At 36.6% G+C, this 26,888-nt stretch overlaps 1 protein-coding gene across 1 annotated transcript in view; it reads left to right on the top strand.

Annotated features, from left to right (window-relative positions):
* Positions 1–2,564: 2,564 nt before the first annotated feature.
* LOC111514564 (serine protease inhibitor 2) overlaps positions 2,565–26,888 on the top strand; it is a 35,178-nt gene continuing 10,854 nt past the window's right edge. The window contains exons 1-6 of the mRNA XM_074177484.1: positions 2,565–2,589; positions 2,640–2,764; positions 10,217–10,326; positions 15,923–16,099; positions 16,253–16,469; positions 19,520–19,740. Coding sequence (XP_074033585.1) covers positions 2,743–2,764; positions 10,217–10,326; positions 15,923–16,099; positions 16,253–16,469; positions 19,520–19,740 — 747 coding nt within the window. The 5' untranslated portion in view covers positions 2,565–2,589; positions 2,640–2,742. The remainder of the gene's footprint in view (positions 2,590–2,639; positions 2,765–10,216; positions 10,327–15,922; positions 16,100–16,252; positions 16,470–19,519; positions 19,741–26,888) is intronic.

The following is a 26,888-nucleotide window of genomic DNA, read 5'->3' as shown; positions in this document are numbered from 1 at the left end:
CTCACCGGCCTCTCGCTGTCGTTGTCCTCTACAAACAAACAAATATATAATACAATTATTTCACTTTTATCGCCGACCTACATAAATTTCAATTTCAGAATGATTCGATTCCACTGAAAATAAAATCTAACGGGGACAAAGAGTAGCACTCTGTACACGCATTAACATGTTATTGAGTATTGTGGTGACGATAACGGAGATGGAAGACAGGTCAGAATTGGATTATCATGTTGAAAACTGAAGCGGAAACAGTTTGGGGGAGGTTTTTGACAAGAAAACTCGAAAAATGAGAAAGAGTCAATAAAGAGTAACCTGACAAGCGATTAATAGAATAAACCAGTGAAGTGCTTTCAGTTTACTGAGTGAGACAAATCTTTTGACATGTTAGATATCTTCATTCAATCCTTTGAAGTACTCTGGAAGTTTTACATTGATAATTAAATGATTGAATTTGCATACTGCGAACTCCTTTGTACTCTATACGTTGGTGCTATTCATTTTTTCCCAAATTTTAGCGCTGCTGAAATAGTTATCAGTTCCTGATAACTGTCTACTGGAATTTATCAAATTTTCATTTCATTTTGATGATAATTCAGTTTAGCTTCTGGCTGGTAGATGTCAGTAACGTACAATCACATTCATAAAGTCACTTATGTATGCCTGGAAGAGAAATTTGATGTTCAGTAACGATATATCATCAAAAATTGCCCATAGAGAAACGTACATGTTTATTTATTATCGTAAATGAATACGAGTTGTCAAATCAACTCCTTTTCAAATGGAACACGCCACATAAATGACAGATATGGAGCCAATTGTTTCCAGTACGATTTGAATGATAAAAATGAAAGTTGCTTTTTCAATTTTTTCGATAGCCATATAGTGTTCATTCATGCATAGGAAAACGTACCTACATGTTTATTTATTACTGTAAATAAATACAACTTGTTGATTCAGTCTTCTCTTCAATGAAACACTACATAAGTGACAATGGAACTAATTTTGGGAGATACGTTTAAAATGACAGATGAAGTAATATGATAATTTTTCTTATATTTTCGATAGTCATTCAAATCAAAGAGAGTCCTGAAATGAATCATTTTCTACTGTTTTTTTTTGGTCCCTTGGAAGCTGTCTGACTTGTCCATTTAGTCCAAGTATCCAGAAATTACTGCAGCCTCTTGGGCTTATTGCGTTCATTCTCCCATCTTCTCATGACACTCATTCCATCAGTCTCGTTCCCTGTACTAGTTTGTACAGGTTGCGTGTTGGATGTTCGTCATATTCTTCTGGACGTAATTTTGTACGTCTATATATTGCCTGCCTCCTGTGATTCAGTGCCTCACATTCGCATGAGATGTGTAGAGCTGTTTCTATCCCTTCATTGCATAATCTGCAGCTGAGGTCTTCGTTGTTCAGCCCCATTTTATTCAGGTGTCCTCTAAGCGGACAATAACCGGTTAGTAACCCTCATTCTGAGTCGATCCCTACTATATCGAAGTAGTTCTTTGGTTCTTTTCTCGGACGGTTACCTAATGAAGGTTCTACTGTGTTTGTTGCCAGGTACTTTTGTCCAGTACTCTGTGTGCTTCTTATTGGTCCATGTTCTAATCTGGTTTCGTACTAATGATTTTGGTACCCCCAGAGCTGGTTCAGGACCTATATATGAAGTTGATAATCCGTGTCTAGCGCATTCATTAGCCCTGGCACCCAGTACAAAGTTAATTTGTTCCTTTTTGCAAGTTCATTCAGTCTGGCATTCCCAGACCAGTTTTGATGTCACCTTCGGGTTTGTCAGAGCCCTTAGTGCGCTCTTGCTGATCCGCTCATTTCTTTGAGGTCTCAATTTAATAAGCCTTGCACACTGCAAGATAGCATATACTCCTCCTGGAAGACGGATGTGTATAGTCCTAGCGGATAACTGTAGTTTCCAATTTCTATCCGCTCGGTATATTCCAGCTCCCGTTCCATGTTTGGTCTTCGATCCATCTGTATACCAGGTGTTTTTACCAAACATGTTTTCGGGATGATTAATGGTCTTTCACTCTTCACGGCTTATGATTTTAGCCGTGAAGTTTGTGTTAAAGGTGGTGTTATGTGGTCCGTGCACATATTCGATATGTGCCCTTCCACATGTTCCAAAATTTCTATGCATTCATGCATAGAAAAACGTTTCTACATGTTTATTTATTACTATAAATAAATACAACTTGTCGATTCAATCTTCTCTTCAATGAAACACTACATAAGTGACAAACATGGAACTAATTTTGGGAGTTACGTTCAAAATGACAGATGAAATGAGATGATGATTTTTCTTATGTTTTCGATAGTCATTCAAAACAAAGAGTTCCATGAAGATTTTTTCAATTTACCATTTCATGCCTCAGACAAGCTGAAATTTCCATGTTTTCCCTAGAATAAGGACCGACTCACCAAATACTATTACGCAAATAATATTATCAAATCCGCCTTGCCTGAATCCGGACCTGTCTAATTGTGGGAATTTCCTTCTGATGCAATTACTCCACAGCCGGTAATTTGAAAAATACTACTATCGAAAATGTTATTGAATCCTTGCGATTGCCGGTATGATGATGAGTTGATGGGAAAAATATTCCTCATATATTGTGTTTTAGTTGAGATATTGGAACTGACCAAACAAGTTATAAGACAGGGGTCACCATACGATTTATCAAGTTTATTTGATGTTCAGTTCAGAGCAGTGATTTGCCTAGAAGGATGTTAGTGTTGTGGTTTATAGGTGAGTGGAGACAAATTGTTGGAAGTATCACAAAAAGTTGAGTTTTTTCAATGCACAACGTATTGGAAAGTATTCATTCGGGAATCACGTTTTCGTAGTTTGAGGTTAACATAAATTACGGTTGTCCTTGTGAATAATAATAATTTGCACATAGTTTGAATTCAATAATCAACACAACTCAAATTAGTACCGTATTTCAGACGAGAAAGAATATATTATATTCCACTGTGAAGTTGATATTTTTTTAAAGAATATCAAAATGAAAAAATATATCACAGGGATAAAAATATTTTTTCAAAGATAACGTGTATGTATAAACATTCTCTGTCGTGAAATATATCACTTTAACGGTATTCAATAATTGATAAACTGTTTTTTTCAATACACGTTCCATCAACAACGTTGATAGTAATGTCTATGGATGGAGAAATATATTTTTTTATGCCAAGCACATTTATCAATGGCAATGAAAGCCTTGATGTCATAAGAGGTTAAATGCAGTGCGAACATAAAATGACTCTATCATTAATAGCTATCCACGAAGGTATGATGACATGTTTAAGAAAAAATTAAAAAAAAAATTCAATACTTACGGACTCCAAAAGTGCATTAGAAAAAATCTTGCTGAAAAAGTTCACGTCCAAAATCGACCACATTAGTCTTTCGATCAGGAATATGGCATATCACGCCTCTTAAACAATATCATTTTCAAATTTGCATGGATACCTGGACAGTCAGACATCATAGGGAATGAGAGAGCAGATTGCTTAGCAAAAATAGGAACCAACTTGAACATCCCATTAAAAATCAAAATAGACAACAACACAATATACTCGATTTTAAAAAATAATATCATAAAAAACTTTAAGTCGCTATGGGAAAATGACATTATAAAAACAGGTAAATCCTATAACAAAGTCCATGAAAAATACCCCAGTAAAATAGCAATATTATCCCTACCGTACATAGATAGGAGACACATCACCACCATAATACGGATGAAAACCGGTCATTGTCATACTGAAGAACATCAGTACAAGTTAGGAATAGTTGATCACCCATACTGTGAATGCGGTCTAGTAGAAAACGTAAACCATTATTTCCTGGAATGCCCTATCAATGTTATCCCTAACAGAGATATTTATTTTGAACTTATTAAACATGGTATTAATTCCAACTTTAACATATTTCAAGTTTTTCGTAATCTAAATATACAAATCACAAAGATTCTTATCCAATTTTTAGATTACAATAAAATCAAACTATAAACCTTTAATAAACTAAATTCCTATACTTAAACTCCATCATATATCCCAGAACATTTTGTTTGTGTATCCTTGTCAATCCCTAACATTCTCATAGCACGAGAAGAAGTAGACGAACAAACACTAAGAAGACGACAGCATGATTCAGAATTAAAATATAAGGGTTGTTACTGAGTGCTAACCCAGACAAGGACAACCCCCCGTATTGAGCTAGCCCCAATTGCGCCTGAACAGGAAGCATCGGCCAATAAAGAAGAGAGAGAGAGAGAGAGAGAGAAAATGACTCTATCAGTCATCAGTTAGAAATCTTCACCTTAGTCAATCACTTTGGAAGTACCTCAAGGTTTACATTTGGGACCTGTTTTTTTATTTTTCTCTCCAATGATGATAGTTTCCTTTTCAAATTACTCCATTTTTTATGTGTGTGAAAATAATATGATTTCATGTAATGACATTATGAGTTTGAAGGTACTGGTCTTCAACATTGTAATGAAATAAAAGTTTCTCAAAATTGCCTTTCGATAGAAAACTAACTATTGCCCGTAATGTGCAAGCAGCAGACGATTATCGCATATTTTGCACTTTTGGGAAGGTATACATGGGAATCACCAAAAGATCCATGGACACTAGGCTGAAGGAGCATGAAAAAGATTATAAACGGGGCCAAACAGACAAGTCAGCTGTGGCGGAGCAGACACTCGGTGGAGGAAAGCACAGGATTCTGTTTGAAAATACGAAACTCATTTCCTTCAACCAGGGATACCATAGCCGACAGAAACGGAAGGCAATAGAGACACAAACATACGGAAAGTTTCAACAGAAGAGAAGAAGCTGTGAATCTCAATCAAATATGGATTTCCATTCTAAGAACTTCAAGAATACAAACAGCATGACGGCAGGTCATGCTGTTTGAAAATCTACCTAATTCATAATATAAAACCGCTAATTACCCAGGAACGGCTGACTTGATTTTTGGAAATGAAAAATTGGACAGAGAATTGAAATACCTATCAAACGAGCCATCACAAGACCCCCAGTTGGGAGCCCCCTCTCGGCAGACAGTTATGGAATAATTTTGTTTTTCCTATCAAAAATTGTTGAAAAGGAAACCTTTTCAGTCAACTTTTGTTCGACCTTGATATCTTGTTTAGTTAGAAAGTTGACAGGGAGGACTATTAATGCACTTGATGGTAAATTCCATATTTGCGGATTGTTCATAGACTTCTCCAGAGCTTTCGATTGCGTTAATCATGACCTGCTATTAGGGAAATTGGAAAGATATGGTGTAAGAGGAGTTGCCCTAGATTTAATGAAATCCTACCTGGAAAATAGAGGGCAACGTGTCAGTGTTGGAAACACTCTCAGTCAGTTGGCAACCATTAGGCAGGGTGTCCCACAGGGATCAATCCTTGGACCTATACTATTTTTGATATATGCAAATGACCTGATGAAATATTTTCAAGGATTGTCAACTATTCACACAGTAGCGTATGCAGATGACACAAATTTCATAGTGAAGGAAATTGATGTAACGACCCTACAGGAAAGAACCCAGGATGTACATAAACAAGTAAACATATGGGCAGAAAAAAATCACTTAACACTCAATACATCTAAAACTGTGATGATGAAGTTCACAATTAGTAATTGGCCCGAACATTTTGTTATCCATGAAAATGGGGATCTGCCAATTGAATCTTGTACTTCTACAAAAATGTTAGGCGTCACCTTGGACTACAAACTCACATGGACTCCTCATATTGAGATCCTCTGTATTAAATTGAGAAAAAACTGCTATGCTCTGAGATTCATGGCTAATTTTTGTAGTAAAGAGATTTTACTGAGCTTATACTATGCGACCATAAACTGCCACTTGAGATATGGAATTTTGAATTGGGGTACCGGATCTGCTGCTGAAAGAATATTTATTTTGCAAAAATATGCAGTAAGAATCATTGCCGGTATTGGTTGGAGAGAATCATGTAGAAATGCTTTTAAAAATTTCAAGATACTAACTGTTGCTGGTCTCTATATTTATGAATTGTGTATATACGTTTATAGAAACAAGCATAATACACCTTTCCAGCAACATAATTATCCAACTCGTTCTAGAGGCAAACTGATGCCCAATATTCATAGAACAACTCTTTATCAGAAAAGTTTTCTTTATCTTGGACCAAAAATGTTTAATAAATTAGAAGAATCAATTAAAATATCACCAAATCTTAACATTTTCAAATCAAGACTGAAAAAGGCACTTATTGAAAAAAATTGCAACACACTTGACGAATTTTAAACTGTTTTTTTATATTTTAATGACAAAATATCACAACTACCTATGTGATAAAATTGACTTTCATTTATTTATAGTTATTTTTTTTACATAATCTAAGCCAAACAAATAATTATATGTATATACCTATATGTATCATATTTTTAGATCATTGATTACTACAAACATTATACTCTGTAACGTGTCCTACCCTCAGACGTTTTCCTTGTCACTGTACGTATAACAATGTACTTTTTAACAAGGAAATAATAAAAAATTATTATTATTATTATTATTAACATCCATAGTGTATTTACATTCGTTTCTATCCATACATAGAGGATTTGTCCCTCTATGAATCATTTTGAATATGTAAGGTCACTTCAAAAAATCTCCTCGATCATCGCAAATGCCTTTCTTCCATGAGTCTCTTCAATCTTGGGATGAAGAAAAAGTCGCGGGGGGCAAAATCTGGTGAAAACGGTGGCAGCGGCATGATTACCGAGTTGTTTCAGGCCAAAGAATTAGGAACACGCAATAACGAGTGAGTTGGTGTATTATCGTGAGATAAAAGCAAAGTATTGTTTTTCCACAATACCGGACGTTTTTTTCGTGTCGCTTCGCATAATTTCAAGATAATAAATCTTATTGATCGTACGTCTACGTGGCAAGAACTCCTGATTCATTTATTTATTTATTTGTTTATTTATTAATACACTGTTCCATAGGTTACATCCAACTACAGAACAGTGATATAAGTCAAATCACAAAAAACAATACATATAGAATTAACTGCATGTTATGCAGATGTGAACTTTTCAGAATATTTGTACGTGGTGTTGACAGATAAAAAGAATTAACCACTCTAGAGGTCGGTCTAGGTACATTAAAATTGAGTTTCTGCACAATATTTGGGTCAATAATTAAATTATTAATCAGTTTGAAAATAAAAATTGTGGAGTGACAATCACGACGGCAACTCAAGCTATTCATAGCATGTCTACCAAACAATGCATCATGGAGAAATCCAATTGGTGGATAGATATCTATTTCTTATTCGAAGTTCATTGTAGAAAACGCTCAGAGCAATGGAAAAAATATGAATAGGTACCTATAAATATTTTATGATATATGAATAGGGAGACGTGAAAGTTGCTATTTTTGCTGTTTTTATTCAACTCAGTCAACCAAATTCAGGGCTGTAATTTAAAAGGGAATAATTCACACAATTATAATCGAATATTACCGAAAAATCCCGAAATATAAAATTGAATTTGATATCTTAGTATGAAGTGAACGTCTACGATCCAAAAACTACAACAAAAAATACAGGTCCGTATTTAAAAATTCGAAGATGGTGGTGGCCCAAGTCAGATGACACCCTGTATAAACGATTCATGGATATATTCTGAGAGCTCACATCAAGTTCAAATAGCAAAATGTGGACAGATTTTTAATATGTCTGCGAATAAAGAAGATATATTAAAAAAGTAATTTGAGATTTTTTGGTTTTTCCTGTATATTTCCAGAACCGAAAGAGCTATATTCGATACCTCCACATCATTGAATAGGTCTCTAAAATATGCAACTTTGCCATGACTTAAACAAAACTCTATCTGTTATCGTTTACGAGATCCCCATGTACAGAAACGAATTTGAATAGCCCTGTATATTGATATGAAAATGAACGATTTCCACTTTATTCTCACGTTATTTTTTGAACAGCCCTACAGTTTGTTCCTAGAATATTATTCTATAGTTGTTTTTGTAGAGTTTTTGAGCGGATACAACTCTGTGCACCAAAATTACTGAAGCCTACCATTTATCTGCTGTCTAATTATGCTGAACAAATAGAGTTTACCTGAAGTGAATGCTAAGTGTTTAAATATTTAATAATCTGTTCTTGTAAATTGTGGCTGGTTCTTCCCAAGGCGATCCACCATGTTCAGGTACCCCAGATGATTTGTGGTTTTTACAGTTCTTCTTCGTAACACAAGTTTGTGTACTTACTATTGAAAATTTCTATGAAGCAGGATATTGATGAACAACTGAATATCAAATATTTATGAACTCAGTATATCAGTTGGAAGTTTTAATAAATTTCAAACAAAAATCCAGTGGATCTGTATAACAGAAACTTCATAAAACAAGATTAAATAGTGAATCTGGTAGGCGTAATTGGTGAAATCAAACATATAAAATTGAAGAATGACATCTAAAACGTGTACTGGAGGTTACAACAATTGAAAATCAATTTTTGTAAGTGTGCATATGAGGAAATTTCAATTGGAAAAGCCACCGTGGGTAATAATTGAACCCAGGACCTATTCTTGCTATTTTATTCGATTTCAAATGACTTGAATATTGAGTGGTTGAAAAAAATGTTGAAAAAGCCACCGTTGGTGAATATTAAACTCAGGACTAATGCCACTGGAATCCAACGTTCTAACTACTTCAAGCTACTACTACAAACTGTTTGAGTTTCTAGTAACTCCCATTTATTTTTCTAATGATGAACTTTTCGAAAGTATCAAGTTATTTTGCAACGAATATTACTGGAGTTAAAGTTAGAATATAAGGGACAACTACCATTTCTTGACGTTTTGGTAATGAGGAGCCAATATGGAGGGTTATAATATGATATATTTAGAAAAGAAACAAGCACGTACAGGTATTTTCCTGACAGTTCATATCACTGTGGACAGCACAAACGTGCTGGGTTGAATTTTTTACAGGAAATAGCAGCCACTCGAGTTTCTCGAGGGTATTGTAGATGACATAATAAGGAAGAAGAAGTTCAGGTTAAGAATGAACGAAATCTCGACTTTCAGAAAGGACAAAAACCAAGATAAATCTATCTCAGTTCCATTCCACCAATATACGAGGAACTTTGGGAAGATTTTCAAGGAACTAGGTATGAAGGTGGTTTTTAAAACAAGTCATACACTACAGAGCCTTTTGGGAAGTCCAAAAGACAAAGTCTGCGATGCAAAATTTCATGGACAGACAAAAAGATCTATCAAAGTAAGATATAAGGAACACATAGCACACTTAAAATACGGAAGACAACAACAGGCAACTAGATGCCTATGAGAGTGTAGAAATAAGTAAACACAATAATATTATGAATAACGATGACGGACTTATAACAAAGAGCATACTATATAGCTTGTTAAAATAAAATAATATTGTTGGGTTTACTGATTACTACATAAGGACACATTGCAAAAATAAATTTGGATAGGCAATATTGTGAAATTAGTTTTTATATAGCTGAAAATTATTTTATATAAACATATTTTGTAAAATAATAGATAAGGCAAAATTGTAAAATTAATTTAGGTTGGTATACCTTAATGGGTGGTACGCCTGGATGGTTTACCTGTATGGGATACCATATAGCATAAATAGGGTTAGTTTCGCATTAGTTTCTAGTTTTGCTCTTCCGCTTTGAAGATGTTCACTTGGTGATCCAAACACGTGTCGAAGTATTAAAAATAAAGATTTGGTGTTGGGAAAAAACTCCAGCATCATAAGTTATTTTGCCACATTACAAATTTCTGGTTTATTTCATGTTTTCATTTCTATTTTTCTATTTTATATCTTGTATCATATATCATACGATGCATAAACATTATAATTATTATTCACCAAATAAATCTCCATTGAAGCTGTTCAACTTCATTTTCACCAATTTTTTAGTTTTATCAGGTGTTGAAAGCCAAAATGTTACATACAGATAACGAAATTATTCACCGATTCATTTAAAGGAAACTGGTTATTGAATTCATCAAGGTGTAACTTCATTGGCATTGAAATAAATACAATGAGCTAAAGGGAAATAAAAAATTCATTCAATGAATGGACTGGTAACACTTGAAATCAGAACCGTATCTGACTGATATTTCATTTCAGGTATTATTTTGGGAATATCGGTTAGGGGGATAGATCTTACCACTCTCCCTGAAGACATTTACTATCCCAGTAACAATTGGTCTGACACGTTTGACTGGAAAATTTTTAAGGTGAGTCTCTGCTTCAAACCTTAAGGTGACTAAAAATGAAATGTGTTCACATTATTTTTGAAACATTTTATAAATGAATAATTTTTTGAGTAACAATTTTTGAGGAGAACCATAAAGTACATAAGTTTTATGAATAATTTGACATGAAAATATTGCTCCTGCTACAACCTCTCCAAAATGACGGATATTCCTCGAAATTTTCCATGTGTGATATATAATTTATCATCTATATACCAGGAATACCAAGAGTGATGCGTATCTGCTATATGATAATGATGATAGTTTCCATTATTTTCAACAATTTGTAGTACAAGTCATGAAAAAAGATTTTTCAGTTCCCTCAGAAAGACGGAGGGTGCAAGACTTCGCAGGAAGTATATCATCTCATCTGTCTGATGAAAATGGACATCATGAGTGGTTTTCTTTAGCATTGGATGAGTCAACAAATGTGTCGATACTGCTCAGGTGTTGATTTTTATTCGCGGAGTAGATAAAAGCTATGAAGTGTATGAAGAACTTCTTGATATTGATAGTATTCACGGCACGACAACTGGGGCAGATATTTTTAAAAGGAGTTGAAAATGCCATTAATAAAAAGAACCTTCGATGGAGAAATTTGAAATCTATAACAATTGATGGAGGCAAAAATATGTATGGTAAAAATAAAGGAGTGGTTGCACTTGTGTCAAAGGCTGTAGAAAATGATGGTGGTTCAAAACCGTTAGTCTCACATTGTATTATTCATCAACAGTCCTTGTGCGGAAAATGTTTGGATATGTCTGAAGTTCTAAAACCAGTCATATCTATTGTTAACTTCATCAGATCCACTGACAATTCCGAGAGTTTATTCAACAGATTGGAGAAAATAATTCACCATATCAAAATGCCGTACGCTGGCTTAGTTGCGGAAAAGTCCTCTGGCGCTTTTTTGAACTTCGAGCAGTGATCGAATTTTTTTTAAATGAGAAGCAGCTCCCTTTTGCCGATTTAGAAAATAGTGAATAGATGTGAAAGTTAGCCTTCTTTGTCGATTTGACAAATCATATGAACGAATTGAATGTGAGATCGCAAGGAGAAAATTAGCTTCTCCCTGATTTATACACCAATATCAAATCCTTCAGGCAGAAAATATTACTATTACAATCGCAATTACGTGAAAAATGTTTCACACATTTTGAAACATGTAAAACATTCAGCCGCACTACAGAGACTGAATTTCCCGTCAATTTTGCAATCGAAACTTTGAGTGCTTTGAAGATAAATTTTGATACTCGTTTTTTAGATTTTGATGTCATTGCGAATGAAATTAAGCATTTTCAAAATCCTTTTGATTCTGAAATTGAAACCCTGGCTCCGGAAGTCCAAATGGAAATTATTGATTTACGGTGCAGTGATATGTTTAAGAACAAATATCAAAATTCATCTTTATTGGAATTTTATAAGAGTCTTTCACTGAAATAGTTTGATAATTTGCATAAATTTGCTTGTGGTTTGTTTTCTGTTTTTGGTACTACTTACTTGTGTGAGAAAACGTTTTTCAAGACGAAGTACACAAAGAATGTTCTCAAATCTCTTTTGATGATTGGTACAAGTAAAATTGATCCACAACTACAAAGTATTGTCGGTGGAAAATCAAAATTACATAAATCTCATTGGTGTTTTTGTTTTACTGTGATTCATTTCAATTATTTGTTAGATATTAAAATGCCTAAACTAAGATACTTAAGTTAAGGTTTCTTTGTCATCATTTCTGTCGTTAAGTTTCACCTTGCAAGTAAATAAAACCGAGTAATTATCATTCTGTGTTTTCTTCTTCAACTTATCACAGCAATAGTATTAACAATTAGGTAATCATTGGCTGTCGAGATAGAAGGCTACTTTATCCATCAGTATTTTGTGAAATAAGCATGCACAATGAATCCGTTGACATTTGCTAAACAAGAAATCCCACACATATTTCACTTCTTTCCATCAATTCATATGTTGGTTCAATTGTTTTATACTCATTTTTACTGCCCTGAAGAAGCTTCCCATTGAAAGTGGTATATTTTTCGGAAGAGATTTGTTTTCGATGGAAAAAATCTAATCTCTCATCTTGAAAATGATTCGAATATACTGGTTTCGAGTAACAAAAAATTAACATTGATATGAGAAATACAAATAACATGATGGGAAGAACTGAAATGCTGCTGAATGCTGAAAGGTCTACGTTCAAAAAAAAAGTTAAGTTAATTACCGAAAACACTAATAATACTCTTTATTGTTTTCGAATGATCGAGAATCTCGAGAATGTAGGTATTCGTTCCTCCGGCAGGAAATAATAAGCCTAATCAAGAAATCTAGAATTAATTAGCAGCTTTTTCGAATAATTTATGGTTGTGAAGGAATCGATCCAGTCCGCAGAATTGTTGGGAAATATTAGCAGGAATTTGTGGAATATTGCTGAAAATGTCGACGAGGTAATTCGTGATGGTGATGAGAAACAGAAAAATGCCATTTCATTAAGAAATACGGTATTGGAGTATAGAACGATCGGAAGAATGTTTACGTTTTGTTCATACCAAATAACATATTTAATTTTCTCTTGGAATTGGAGTGTTTGGGAATTTCGATTCATCTCAACATTTGACATTATTTCTGTTGAGTCGAATTGAAGGGGTTATATTTTCTGGAGTGAATAATTTTTGGGATAGAAAGTTTTTGGCTTTCTACTACTCCATCTTGATACAAAAAATGTGGGAATCTTCTAAAGAAAGGAAGGAAGTAATCAATTTGAAAATAAGTAAGTCTATACATGCATGTGTAGATCATGTAAAGAAGCAACTTTCAGACACAAACTGGAAGAAAGTCCTCCTGAAACAGCTACTTTCATATGAACATTTAATTACACGGAAGAAAAAAAATATTCTTTCGAAACAAATACTTCTACATGAATACTGAATTATACAGAAAATACTTATCTCTAATCAATTTGTATTTCAACATTCGTTATGGAATGAAATTCAGATATCATTCACAGGAGTTCTACTTCAAATGAATGGTAACAAATTGCACTTACATGGAACACTGTCATCCTCACTGGTATACATCGATGTTTCGCCTTAAGACACTCGCCTTAGGGCTCTTCAGTACCAAATTGGATAACATTATAGAAAATACACACAATTCATCAACTCATTCAAGTATTTGGAATCAGATATTTCTATTTCCATTGACAATTTCAATATGCATTTTCAGACAAGGAAACTTCGGACCTGAAACATTTAGTTTCGAAGTTGATTTCTCTGGCTCTGTCAAGGAAAAATTACGATAATTATACACTAGTGTAGCGACTCATATCTGTAAAACTTCCATGAACATTAGATGACCTACTTGATATCATGAAGACTTGAAACGTTCACAAAAAACATGTGACACTATCCCTTGCGCAGTTGATTTTGAAGTAGAGTATTGAATTTCTTCAATATTTGATGCTAATTCCAGTCAATTCATACAGAAAACCATGAACTATACGTTGACAATGTTTTCAAACGTGGGACAAACCAAAACGCTGATCTTGCGGTATATTATTAAAAAAAAATATATCGATACATGAACATCTTTTGTCACAAAATAATTGATGACTGAAATGAAATATCGACTGAGAACATCATTTATCACTTCTGAACAAACAGTGAACTATTCAAAAAATAAGGTGAATGTTGAAATTTCGCGGACTCGTATATTCGATTAGCATGTCATGTGTGTACATTCGTCTCGAACATACAGGGCGTTCCAACAGAAACTAGACTCCTGTTGTAAGTCACAAACGGACGTGTAATTGAGAATTTTAAAGAACACGTCAATTATTATTTCTAGGAGGACTAATTCTGATATGAAAATCATACCCGAAACATCACCCCACTGCGGTAGGCAACTACCTCCCCAATTTTTTTCAATGGCATGGAGGGGTCGAGTGATACATCATTTGTAAGGTCCTTTGTCCCTCTATAACCTCTGTGATTTTTTTCGAAATTGATTCATTCGTTATTGAGAAATTGAATGTTGAAAGTTTCATTCAGGAAAAAACAGAAAATTCGTTCATTGCAATGAGGAACTCAACAACAAATAATATCAGTGGAAATACAGTTTTATGTACACACATCGGAAAAGTCTAGGGATATTTTTAAAAATGGCAATATTTTTTTTTAGATCGCTTCAGGGAAAAAAAAAGTTGACGGGTGATTATTAAACGAATGTAACTTACAACAAAAATTATTAAATGGTCAAAAATACTGAGTGCGCATACAAGCAAAACTAAAAAAAAATTCTTCTTTGGCACCCCGAAAAAAAATCATAACACAAAAAAAATTGGAATCAGTACAAAGTATGGCCTCCACGCTGGTTTATTACGGCCCTACATCTATCGTGCATCGACAAAATGAGATTGTCAATGTCTTGTTGAGGTACATTTGCCCATTCAGCGATTGAAAGTTCTCTCAATTGAAACGTTGTGTGAATGTTCCCCATATGCGGAGTAATTCTTCGTTGAAGCATGTCCCACACGTGCTCGATGGGATTCAGGTCCGGTGATTGTGCTGGCCATGGCAATACATCAACTCCTTCGTTGGTGAGCCAGTCAGTCACTAGACGAGCGACATGTGGACGAGCATTATCGTGCATTAGGTGGAAGTTTTCACCAACAGCACCAGCAAACGGACGGACGATAGGTAGAAGAATGGTGTCGAGGTACTGTCGAGCTGTGAGGGAGCGTTTGGAAAAACGAGATCGGTTCTGCCACCGATCATGATTCCGCCCCATAGCATTACTGTACCACCTCTATATGTGTGGACTTCCTGGACGTGTCTCAAACGTTCATTATTTCCAGGTCGTCTCCACAGTCTTACTGTGGACATCTAAGTGGCCCTCTGTTGTGGAGATCTGCTTCATGCAGTCGATTTCTGACAGTATCACGACCAATAGTTACCTGGTGCGTCTGCTGCAATACGTTAACCAACTCATGTGCTGTGATTGTCGGTTGTTTTCTTGCGGTTAAGACCAAAAATCGGTCTTGAACTGCAGTTGTAGCGCGTTCTCGCCCTGGATGTTGTTCGGCTGGACTGCCAGTTTCACGGAAACGCATCCACAATCGACTGATAATACTTTGGGAGACCCCCAAACGAAGAGCTACATCATTTTGTCGCATGCCACCTTGAAGAAGCCCTACAGCTCTATTCATCTCAGCCAATGGTAAGTGATGGCGTTCCATGTTAAAGCACAATATTTCCAGTTCAATTGCTGAGCAAAAACTGCATAGAATGTACAAACTCGACACTTTCAGATTATTCATTTTTGCCAAAAACCTACAGTGTGTAAAAAACTTGATGAAAGATTAGTTACCGTTTTTGCAGGCTTTGTTTAACCCATAGAAATCTACAGGGTGGTCGAGTGTACCAATTTAATCGAAATTAAACGACCTCATGCATTTATTTTTATGATATTTAGTATGTTATAAAAATATCCCTAGACTGTTCTGTTGTGTGTATTTTTGAATAGTATTCGAATTATATCGGTGATATGTGTGTAATTCCAAATGAAAATGATCGATTTTTTCTAGGAGGTTTCTTCTGACTTCAGGAATACATTGATATCTCCAATCAGTATCAAAATAGTCTTAGCGTTATTGTACGAAGGATCCAGCGGAGTCACCAAAAGGGAGTTTGAAAATGTACTGCAGTTCACTGATAAAGCGGATGTTCAAGAGCAGTACCGCGACATTCTCAATAAGTTACAGGTGAGTGAATTTCATCCAACTAGAACAAAAAAAACAAAGTTTTTGAGAGAAAAGAATTTCTAATGGAACAATAGTATTTCAAGACGCATTTTATGAATTCTGTACTTATCAAGTGAGAAGAATGTAACAATGAAATATTGTTTGTTGTTTCAGGCAACAGAAACGTCAGAGTATGTCCTCAATATGGGAACTAGAATATTCTTAGATACACCAATCGAACCCAAGCAGAAATTTGCCAGCATTGCACAAGACTCTTTCAAAGCTGATATTGTACCAACGAACTTCAGCTACTCTCCAGATGCCAGTCAAACTATCAACTCTTGGGTGGAAAAGCTGACTAATGGAAAAATTTCTAAATTAGTTGATACCGGTGAGCAACTGATATATTTTGCACATATAGTCAGTGGTCATACTTAAAGACTGACTATGAATGAGATTATCTAAAAGAACTGTTCATTCAGGTCAGTCTCAACTCACGACACTATAGATTATATTCGACAGGTGTCACTGCAGGATTCTTCACTGAAGTTACTCCTGCATATGCTGTTGGCGATACAAGTGCCGCAATAGATTTTAAATTATTGAAACACACTTGCAGACCGGCCTCGAGTTGTTTGGACACTCGTCAGTGCAAGGTAGTGTCTATCATCAACATAAAGTCGATGATTTCCGATAATTGAGAATCGAATTCCTTCAGAGTATCATTCCTCGAACAAGGCTGAAGCGGGCAACAAACAACAGATTTGTCATCGTCCCATCTGCCTGTGAACGAGGTAACCAACCGCATATCCGAAATTCGACCAATTTCTCGTATAAGGAAAGAAACTCTTCACATACAGTGCACTTCTTTAATGACCCCCCTTTTTATTTTTTGAAGGGGCAAACTCAAATAATGGAAATTTGGGATAATGGAATCAATGCATGAATACTTCAATTTGATGTGAAATTGATAGATAAAACTTTCAAGATGGCGACTGGGCGCCATCTGGGAAAAAATTAAATAGTAAGGGGGGTTTTGTGATACATTTTTTTGAAGCTCCTGACAAATGCTTCATAACCCTAGAATATAATGTCAATATCTTCAACTACTACAAAATGACGGAAATTTCAATAATTGCCTGAATACATTGACATTTAACCACATAATATGAGGTAATGAGCTTGGAGTCAGTTCAGAAGATACTCGAAATGATTGCCTTGAACTTCTAGACATATAAACAGCCTATCCGATATTTCACGCCGAACATTTTAGAACACAGTTAGTATTATTTTCTGCCGTATATCCAATATTGAATCAAATTTAGTTTAGTACACCTTTTGCTTCAAATAATCCCATGAAAAAAGTCCAAAGGTATTGAATCTGGCGAGCGGGCTGGCCATTCTGTAGCACCTCCCGTTGAACGATAGGAAGTGAAAATCGATCATTTAGACTAGGGCTTGAACCACCGACCAACACGGCAGTCAATTTGATTGAGTGAACAAAGCATCCACGTAGAACTGCCTGGTTACCGACCGACCACCGATGTGTCACAAGACCCGCCTTTACATTTAATTTTTTCCCAGATGGTGCCCAGTCGCCATTTTGAAAGTTTCATCTGTCAATTTCAGTTCGAAATAAAGTATTCATTCATTTACTTCATTATCCCAAATTTAAATTTTTTGAGTTGGCCCGTTCAAAAAATAAAAAGGGGGACATTAAAGAAATGCACTGTATATGTATCGCCAACAGCATATGCAGCAATAACTTCAGTAAAATTTCCTGCACTGATAACTATCGGACATAATCCAACGCCCTTCGTGGTATTAGCCAGGGGAGTAGTTGTTTCCTGACAGTTTTCGGTCCATTAACCTACAGTGTAGGGAGTAGAGAATGGCCTGAACAAATTGTTTCTTCAGATGATTTGATATATTTAGTTTCGAAGTAAAAACATTCAACGTCCGATCATATGTTAAACAAAAGTATGAGTATCTGTGAACCATTGCAAAATGAGGTCTGACATTTTTTGGTGAAATAATTGAACTATTCACGAAAGTTGATCCTCACAATATTGTGAAGAATATTTTTCGCAGCAATAACTCTTTCAACTATAAAGCATACGAATGAATTCATTTAAAAAAGATAGTAGATTCCTTTTTGATTACTTCTGTGGAAAAGGCATGCCTGAATATTTTGTCACAGCATATCAAATGTAGAAGGAGCTTTCTGAATTCCGTTATGGTCACACCCACTAGATGTATGTTCGTTAGAAGACGATGAGAGCGGGAGAGAGAGATACATAATTCTCAAGTCTCTTCCTAAATTTGACAAGCTGTACTAGTATCGATCTTTCACGTATAGTCAGTGGGCATACTTGAAGACTGGCTATAAATCAAATCATCTAGAGGAACAATTCGTTCAGGCCAGTCTCAACACCCTACACAGTAGGTTAATGGACTGACACCTATCAGAAAACAACTACTCCCCTGGCTAATACCACGAAGGGCGTTGGATTATATCCGACAGGTGTCAGTGCAGGATTCTTCACTGAAGTTATTCCTGCATATGCTGTTGGCGATACAACTGCCGCAATAGATTTTCAATTATTGGAACACACTTGCAGACCGGTTTCGGGCTGTTTGGCCACTCGTCAGTGCAAGGTAGTGTATATCATTACGAGGAATTGGGCAAATTTGGATATGCAGTTGGTTACCTCGTTCACAAGCAGATGGAGCGACGACAAACCTGTTGTTTGTTGTAGTCTTCAGCTTAGTTCGAGGAATGATACTCTGACGGAATTCGATTTTCAATTATCGGAAATCATCGACTTTATGTTGATGATATACACTACCTTGCACTGACGAGTGGCCAAACAGCCCGAAACCGGTCTGCAAGTGTGTTCCAATAATTGAAAATCTATTGCGGCAGTTGTATGGCCAACAGCATATGCAGGAATAACTTCAGTGAAGAATCCTGCACTGACACCTGTCGGATATAATCCAACGCCCTTCGTGGTATTAGCCAGGGGAGTAGTTGTTTTCTGATAGGTGTCAGTCCATTAACCTACTGTGTAGGGTGTTGAGACTGGCCTGAACGAATTGTTCCTCTAGATGATTTAGTATCGATCTGTAGACCGTGGTTTGAAGATGAAACTACTAATGCATTGATATGTTCACATGCATCAACAATGTCATTGGTATCAAATGAATGGTAAATTTGAGTATCGTCTGCATAAAGGTGTATGGGACAATATTTCATATGTTTAATAATTCGACTTGTATAAAGCGAAAAGAGAACAGGCCCAAGGATAGATCCTTGGGGTATATCCGATTTCAATAACAGATTGACGGAGTAGTTCAGATCAGTACAAACTGATACATTTCAAACACATTTACGACAAGCGAATGCATTTATCAATAACTCTAAAACATTTCTTTTTCCAGGTGACCTCCAAGACGCTATAATGGTGATCGCTAACGCCGTGTACTTCCGGGGATCGTGGAGGTATCAATTCCCTAGAGATCAAACGCAACTGGGCAAATTTTACGTCCCCGACGCCAACGGCTTCTTAACTATAAACACCCCGTTCATGTCGACGAATAACAAGTTTTACTTTCTTGAATCGCCGACTTTGGATGCAAAAATTATAAGGCTCCCGTACAAGGTAAGGAAACGAGGGATCTCGATCCGGATGGATTTTGTATCCAGAGAAATGCAGGAAAACTATTCTTGTAGAATTACAAGAGATCGTTGATGGTTGTTTTCGTCGCATTTGCCCTCAGGGTGTCTCATAAGTCGCGGTACAAATAAGGTGATAGGGGAGAAAATTTCTCATCTTTTTTTAATTATTTTGATTTTTTGGTATCAACCAACTTCGTTATAATGCTAAATTGCTTTTCCATAGTACTCATTTGATTAGCTGTTGCATGGGAGAGCATTTTGCCGTTGATGAGTCGCAGTTCGGTATGTTTTCAATCTACGTATTCTCTGACGACACAAAGTACTGGGCACTGGATTCTTCGACAGCCAAAATACCAACTTGTTTAGATTATAAATGATAGTGCGTTTAAAATAATCCACACACTATATACGGAGGGAAAACGAACGTCCTGTTACCACGCGGCTTCTACTACCTATTTTATACGGTTTCCAGGAGCTCAACCACTGATCGGTCGCCGACTAACTCAGAGAGTGGGCGTGAGTCATAATTGGAGAAAGAAAAAAAAAATGAGCGCCACGTGATTTAAACCAATCAGTAGTTCATGTAAAATACTTAACTCACAAAATAAATCACGAAACAGTGAATTTGTATAAGCGAGAATACCATACAAACCAAATTCAGATAGGCGGTGTGCCGTTATCAAATTTCCAGTTATGGTTACAACAAAATTTATGAAATGAACAAAATAAAATGGTTCAGAGACAATTTATTTCGACCCAGCAAAAAGTTATTAGGAATGTCAATATTCACATAAATTATTGTTGTGAACTCATGGCGATATTTTTAATATCAAATTTTGTAACACTTAATTTTATACCTCCGTATAGATCTATATTTCGGCTAACATACTTTTCCAAATATATCGTAATTTTCAACAATCCACTTAATGGAACTTCATGACTTCAATAAAATCAATTATAAATTTAAAGAAAACACTATAAATAACTGTCAGTCGTTGTTTTATCTTCAAATAGGGTAATGCCCAATACGATTTCGCTTGAACGATTGCTTGTGGAAGCAACAAGAGAATCTAAATGTACAGGACCTGACTATCGATGTTGGAGACGATACAAACATAAAACTTATCTTTATGCCACCAATTCCAGGATAAGTCCCAGGATACAGAGGTCTCCAGAACCGTCTTAATAGCCCAACTTGTTTGTATTGGTAGTCAGACCTTTTCTTTGTGGTATATATAAAAAGCCCTGAACGCAGCAGAAAAAAAAAGAAAATTAGCAAATGTTACACCGGGAAGTTGCAGTTATATTTACTCACTTGAGATGTTATGTAGGCTTCATGTTAAAGATTTTCCGCGTGATCAATCGAACACAAGTGCTGTTTACAGTTTTCCCAAATCCAAAAAAAACAAATCTTGAAACACGTTTTCGCATTTATAACCAAATGCACGAAAACTCTATGAGAAGCTAGATATCCCTATAGGAAAATAAACAAAATCGCATTCTCACTACGAAACAGAAAACCAGCACTAATCTACCTAGGTACATCAGTCGAAATCTTTTACAATCGCTCGCCAATTCCTTACTTGAAAAAGCCTGTTCAGAAAAACGAATTGAAAAACAATTCATATGAAATTAGGGTGATAAGCTGTTTAAGCGAATGGTATATTTTAAATCGACAATGGCCGATAAAGCGCCCGTTAGATATATGACCCATTGTACAATGATTTCAAAGAGAAGTTGGTTGTCTATAAATTTGAATCAGTTGATAAATAATCAGCCTTCATATTCGAAATACAGGGTGATTATCCTGCAAACATTAAAAAGCTCGTTGTGAGTTTTTGACCCGTAACAACTCCCCCTTCACTCCCAGGAAAATTTCTTCTGAAATTTTTCCAAGGTCGTATCTGTTGGTTAAACTCAATATCGAAGTAATTGCAACTCCCGAACAAAAAAAAACATAATTTGAATAACATCATAAACTGTAATAGAATACTATATAAAAAAAATATATTCACAAAAGAGAACTTCGTGTAAGGAAAGTGATTTGATTACTAATCCTCTTCAAGCCATGTTACGAATATTCAGCACAACCTCCTTCAACAAATCGCAGTTGTCAAATAACTTAACGTCTACAATCCATCCAGAAAACTTTATCCACTTACAACAAATGGCCACGATCGACACTGTGGCGAGTTCCAGATATTGTATAATCATAACATCCTTACACGAACTGAAAATTGAACTATGCTGCTGTCAAATCTGGTTTCAAGTCTTTCACATTCCAAACGCCACCCTTCGAACCACGGAGTCCGCGCAATTCGTAAGTCCATGGATTGAGTCTACGATGGATTTTAAAAGGGCCTAAAAATTTTGGTGCGAATTTTGCTGTGAAATACCGTCCAGCATCAGAAAGAGGAAAGTTCCTGCGCCATACTCGATCACCAATCTCATACTGGACATCACGGCGACGTAGGTTGTACGACTTCTGAGCACGCTCTTGCGCTTGATCTAATCGTTTTCTAACGTCTTTAAATACTTCTTTCAAAGCGGAAGATCTCTCTTCGGGTGAAGGTATGTCCGTATTATCCGAGACGTCGGCTTCAATTATCGGTGGTGGGTTGTGATCTGAGCCATTAAGAATCATCTCACGACCATGGTTTATGAAATATGGGGTCTGACCAGTACTCTCATTTCGAGATGTTCTGATTGCGCAAGAAACCTTGGGTAGAAGTATGTCCCAAGTTCGATGGTTATCTTTCACAAATGATGAAATCATGGTTTTCAAGGTACGATGTTGGCGTTCACACGCATTTGCTTGCGGATGCCAATTTGGTGATTGGATGAATTTTACGTTATATTTTTGTGCTAATTCTTTAACTTTTCTACCAGCTACCTGTTTTCCATTATCCGATAAAAGAAACCGTGGTACTCCATAAACCAAGAAAACATGATCTTCCAGAAGACGAACGATTGTTCTAGCATTGGCCGATCTCATTGGTAAAAACACGCAATATTTAGAAAAATAATCTTGTACGCTCAATATATACATATAACCGGAAGTGGACTTAGGTAACTTACCAACAATATCAAAAGTCACAAACTCCCAAGGCCTTGTGATATCTGGACGGGTGGAAATGAAACCGGCTGGAGGTTTTTGCTCCGGTTTTTGAGAGGCACATACCTGACAGTGTCTGATATAATTGGCAACATCCGACCTTAACTTTGGCCAATAGAATTTGTTACCAATTCTACTAAAGGTTTTATAGATACCTGCATGTCCGGCGATCGGACTATCATGATAGTCCTCCAAAATTTTCTTGCGATGTGACTTCGGTACTACAATTTTCCAGTCATAGACAGCACTATCAAGACCAGGATACTGACTCTGCAGCTTTTTGTAAATAGTCCCATTGGAAATCCTCCAATTAGGAAAATTTAGAGGACGTGAAGTTATATTCTGTATCATTCTGGAGTACCATGAGTCCTTATAATCGGGGAAAAGACAATCACTTTCAACACAAACTTCATCCAAAACAGGAACTGATCTTGACAAGACGTCTGGCACCACATTATCCTTGCCTCGTCTATGGACGATATCGAAATCATATTGTTGTAAACGAACACTCCAACGTGCTAATCTTCCACTAGGATCTTTTAAATTACTAAGCCACATAAGTGCAAAATGATCAGTTATAACCCTAAACTTTGTTGCTTCTATATATGGTCTAAATTTTTCTATCGCCCATACTACAGCTAAGCACTCCTTTTCAGTTGTGCTGAATTTCCTCTCAGAATTGGTGAGACTGCGACTGATAAAACTAACGACTCTCTCTCCATCAGGATAAGATTGTGAAAGCACTGCACCAAGACCAAAATTACTAGCATCCGTCTGGACAATAAAAGGACGTTCGAAATCAGGGCAGCTTATAACTGGGGAAGAAACTAATTTCTCTTTGATAGAATTGAGTGCCAATGTGCATTCATCGGTCCAAACAAATTTTACTTTTTTCCGTAAAAGATTTGTAATAGGTGCCACCAGTGATGAAAAGTTGGGGATAAATCTACGATACCAGCTAGTCATACCTAGTATTCTTCTCACTTCCTTGACGCTAGTTGGATTAGGTATATTCAGAATAGCTGAAACCTTTTCTGGGTCGCAGCGCAAGCCCTTACTGTCTACCAGATATCCTAAAAATTTAAGTTCTTCCCGACAGAACTGACATTTCTCTCGACTGACTGTCAACCCAGCAGAAGATAACCTAGTAAATACTTCCTTCAATATTTCTAGGTGCTTCTCGAATGATTGTGTCACTATCACGATATCATCCAAATACACAAACACATAAGGCTCAAGATCTGCGCCTAGAACTCTATCGATAAAACGCTGCCAAGTTGCTGGAGCGTTGTGCAAGCCGAACGGCATTCTACAAAACTGAAACAAACCCCTTCCTGGTACTGTGAATGCAGTTATGGGCTTACTATCTAAAGACATCGGGATAGTCCAATAAGCACTTTTTATATCAAGCGATGACAAGTATTTGGCATCTCTGAGTTTGTCTAACGTAGTCGAGACAAACGGCAGAGGATAGGCGTCCCTCTCTGTTACTGCATTCACCTTGCGATAGTCGACGCAGAATCTGTAACGTCCATCTTTCTTTTTCACCATCACAATCGGCGATGCCCACGGTGAAGAAGAAGGCTCCACTACTCCGAGTTGCAACATTTCGTCTAGTTCCTCGTTAACATGCTTCTGAAGAGCGGGCGAGATTGGGTAGTAGCGTTGCTTAATTGGATCTGCCTTGGTAACAATTTTATGTTCTACACAAGTCGTACACCCTAATCCTTCTGGCATTTCTGAGAAAATCTGTCCAACAATAGACTCAAGTTGGTTCACTTGATCGGGACACAAGTTTCTATGGTCAGTAATAGCATCTATTTGGTCATCACCTCCATCAGAGAAATTCCACAAACCCCTTCTAATATCAGGGACTATCCCCATGCTCTTCCAAAAATCAGAGCCCAATATAAGTAGATGGGGTAGAGAGGGTATAACCAGTACATTGATCGCTCTAACCTGAGTCTCTAAACAAAAAGGTATATCAAAGCTACCTACGACCTGACAACTACTTCCGTTTGCCACGTTACAGCTTGTCACAGCACTAGGTAATAGTTTCAAGTTAAAACTTTTAAAAAGCTCGTACCCGTTTTGGCCCAAGATCGTTCTTGAGGCTCCAGAGTCGAGCAACCCAAGAATCACTTGATCAAATATTTTTACCTTCAGGTAGGGACGTTCATCTCCGATGACGTTAGCAAGAATAAAATCTAACTGAATCTGGAGCTTCTGGTCTAAATCAGTGGATAGGCTCACAGGACAACTTACCTGCGAGCCATCCGCAAGTTTCCCGAACATGAAGGGCAATTGGTGGAGGTGACATTTGGGTGACCACACCTGTAACAGTGCTTGGTTGCCGGACTTCGACAGTTACGTTTAACGTGACCATTTTGACGACAATTCCAGCACACAATAGCGCGAACAGGTTCTTGAGTAACAGTGCCAAGAGCCGGACCCTGAAGTACATCACTATCACGGATCATTGTTGAAGGTAGGGAGGAATCTCTTTCGATGGCCAGTAAAGTACTGACACGTTCCTCTCGTCCTTTAGAGTTTTCCACTAGCTGACATAACCTAATTAGTTCGGATACGGTTGTAACTTCTTGTGCCGAAATCCTTTGTTGAACATAAGGTTGTAGGTTTCGACGAATATGAAAAATGCGAGTTTGCTCATTAGGCTTGGCTGAAAGTTTATTGAAGAGAGACTGCATTTCGGCAATATAGAGTGCAACTTTCTCTTCAGGGTGTTGGACTCTATGTCGGATGTTTTCCCAAAGGTCTTCCTGAAAGTCGGTTGGTAGGAAAGTATTGCCTAAGAGGACGGTAAGATCATCCCAAGAATGCCATATATCCACATTGGCATTTACCCATGCTTTTATTTTATCATCAAAGAGTAGAATATATACGCCCATTAGCTGCTCTTTTGACAAGCCACAAGCAAGACGAAGTTCCTCGACTCTTTCTAAAAAGTCTGACACATTAGAATTGCCATCAAACTTCCGTAAATTCCATCTCGATACTATATTAAAAACTTTAGACCGATCTTCAGAAAAAGGATAACAAGGAATTTGACCATCTGGAGCCACTCTCTCTGAAATCCAAAGCTACCGGGAATCTTATCAAAACCTTGTAAAATATCATTTTTACAAATACCAGAGATTTGACTCATCGACTTGCCCTGTAGGTATGTATCATGTCTAGGAGGTACAGCTGTACCTGAGAACGTTACGGTGGTATTAGAATGCTTCGGTTGTGATACCGTAGTTGTGGTACCGAAATTTTGAGTAGTGGTCTTTCCAACTGAATTCGGAAACTCTCGATTACCGTTCATCCCTGAACGATATCGAAAAGGCTCTGAACCATTTGGCAGTAGCCCTATTCCGCTTCCCTTTGCAGAATCAGCAGTCTTCAGAAGGCTTTCTAAGTCATCATTGGGTAGGTCCAAGATTGATAAATTATGATTTGAAACAGTGGTAGGACTGGGTGCAATTGTTGAATTTAGTTTCGGTGGACTTTCGACTCGTTGTCGTGATAAAGAAACCATTTCATCTAACAACGTTGTCATTTCTCCAACCTTGACCAACAGCTCACCCTTACGCCCTGCCACGTTTGGATCTAGTAATCGATTCAACCTACCAACAACATGCAATACCCGAGATTGAATTCGTTTATACTCGTTTTCGGCATTCTCGAGATGAAAATTTCCGACTTCCTTATCCAAATCTTCAAGCTTATCATAACAAATTTGTATTTCTTTTTCTGCATCTATCTTTTCTGAGCATGCGAACGGAATTCCACCAAGTTTTTCTATTTTCAAAATAGCCCTCAATCGCTGACGTTTTTCCGCTACCGTACCCTCATATGGTAACCCTCTAACGTGCAATTCATAAGAAAGTTCATCACTATGAAGTCGACTCACTTCCATAGTTCATACACAACGAATAAACAAAAAAAATATATGATAAAATAGGTATATGAACACTCCCACCCTTTCCTCGCAAAAAAAACAAAAAAACGCT

Source organism: Leptinotarsa decemlineata, unplaced genomic scaffold (genome assembly GCF_025532065.1).
Source record: "Leptinotarsa decemlineata unplaced genomic scaffold, Ldec_3_MD MMD2_tig00002974_RagTag_RagTag, whole genome shotgun sequence".
In the NCBI taxonomy this organism is placed as follows: Eukaryota; Metazoa; Arthropoda; class Insecta; order Coleoptera; family Chrysomelidae; genus Leptinotarsa; species Leptinotarsa decemlineata.
Note: the sequence above shows the minus strand (reverse complement) of the source record. Positions and strands in the feature narration are given on the sequence as shown.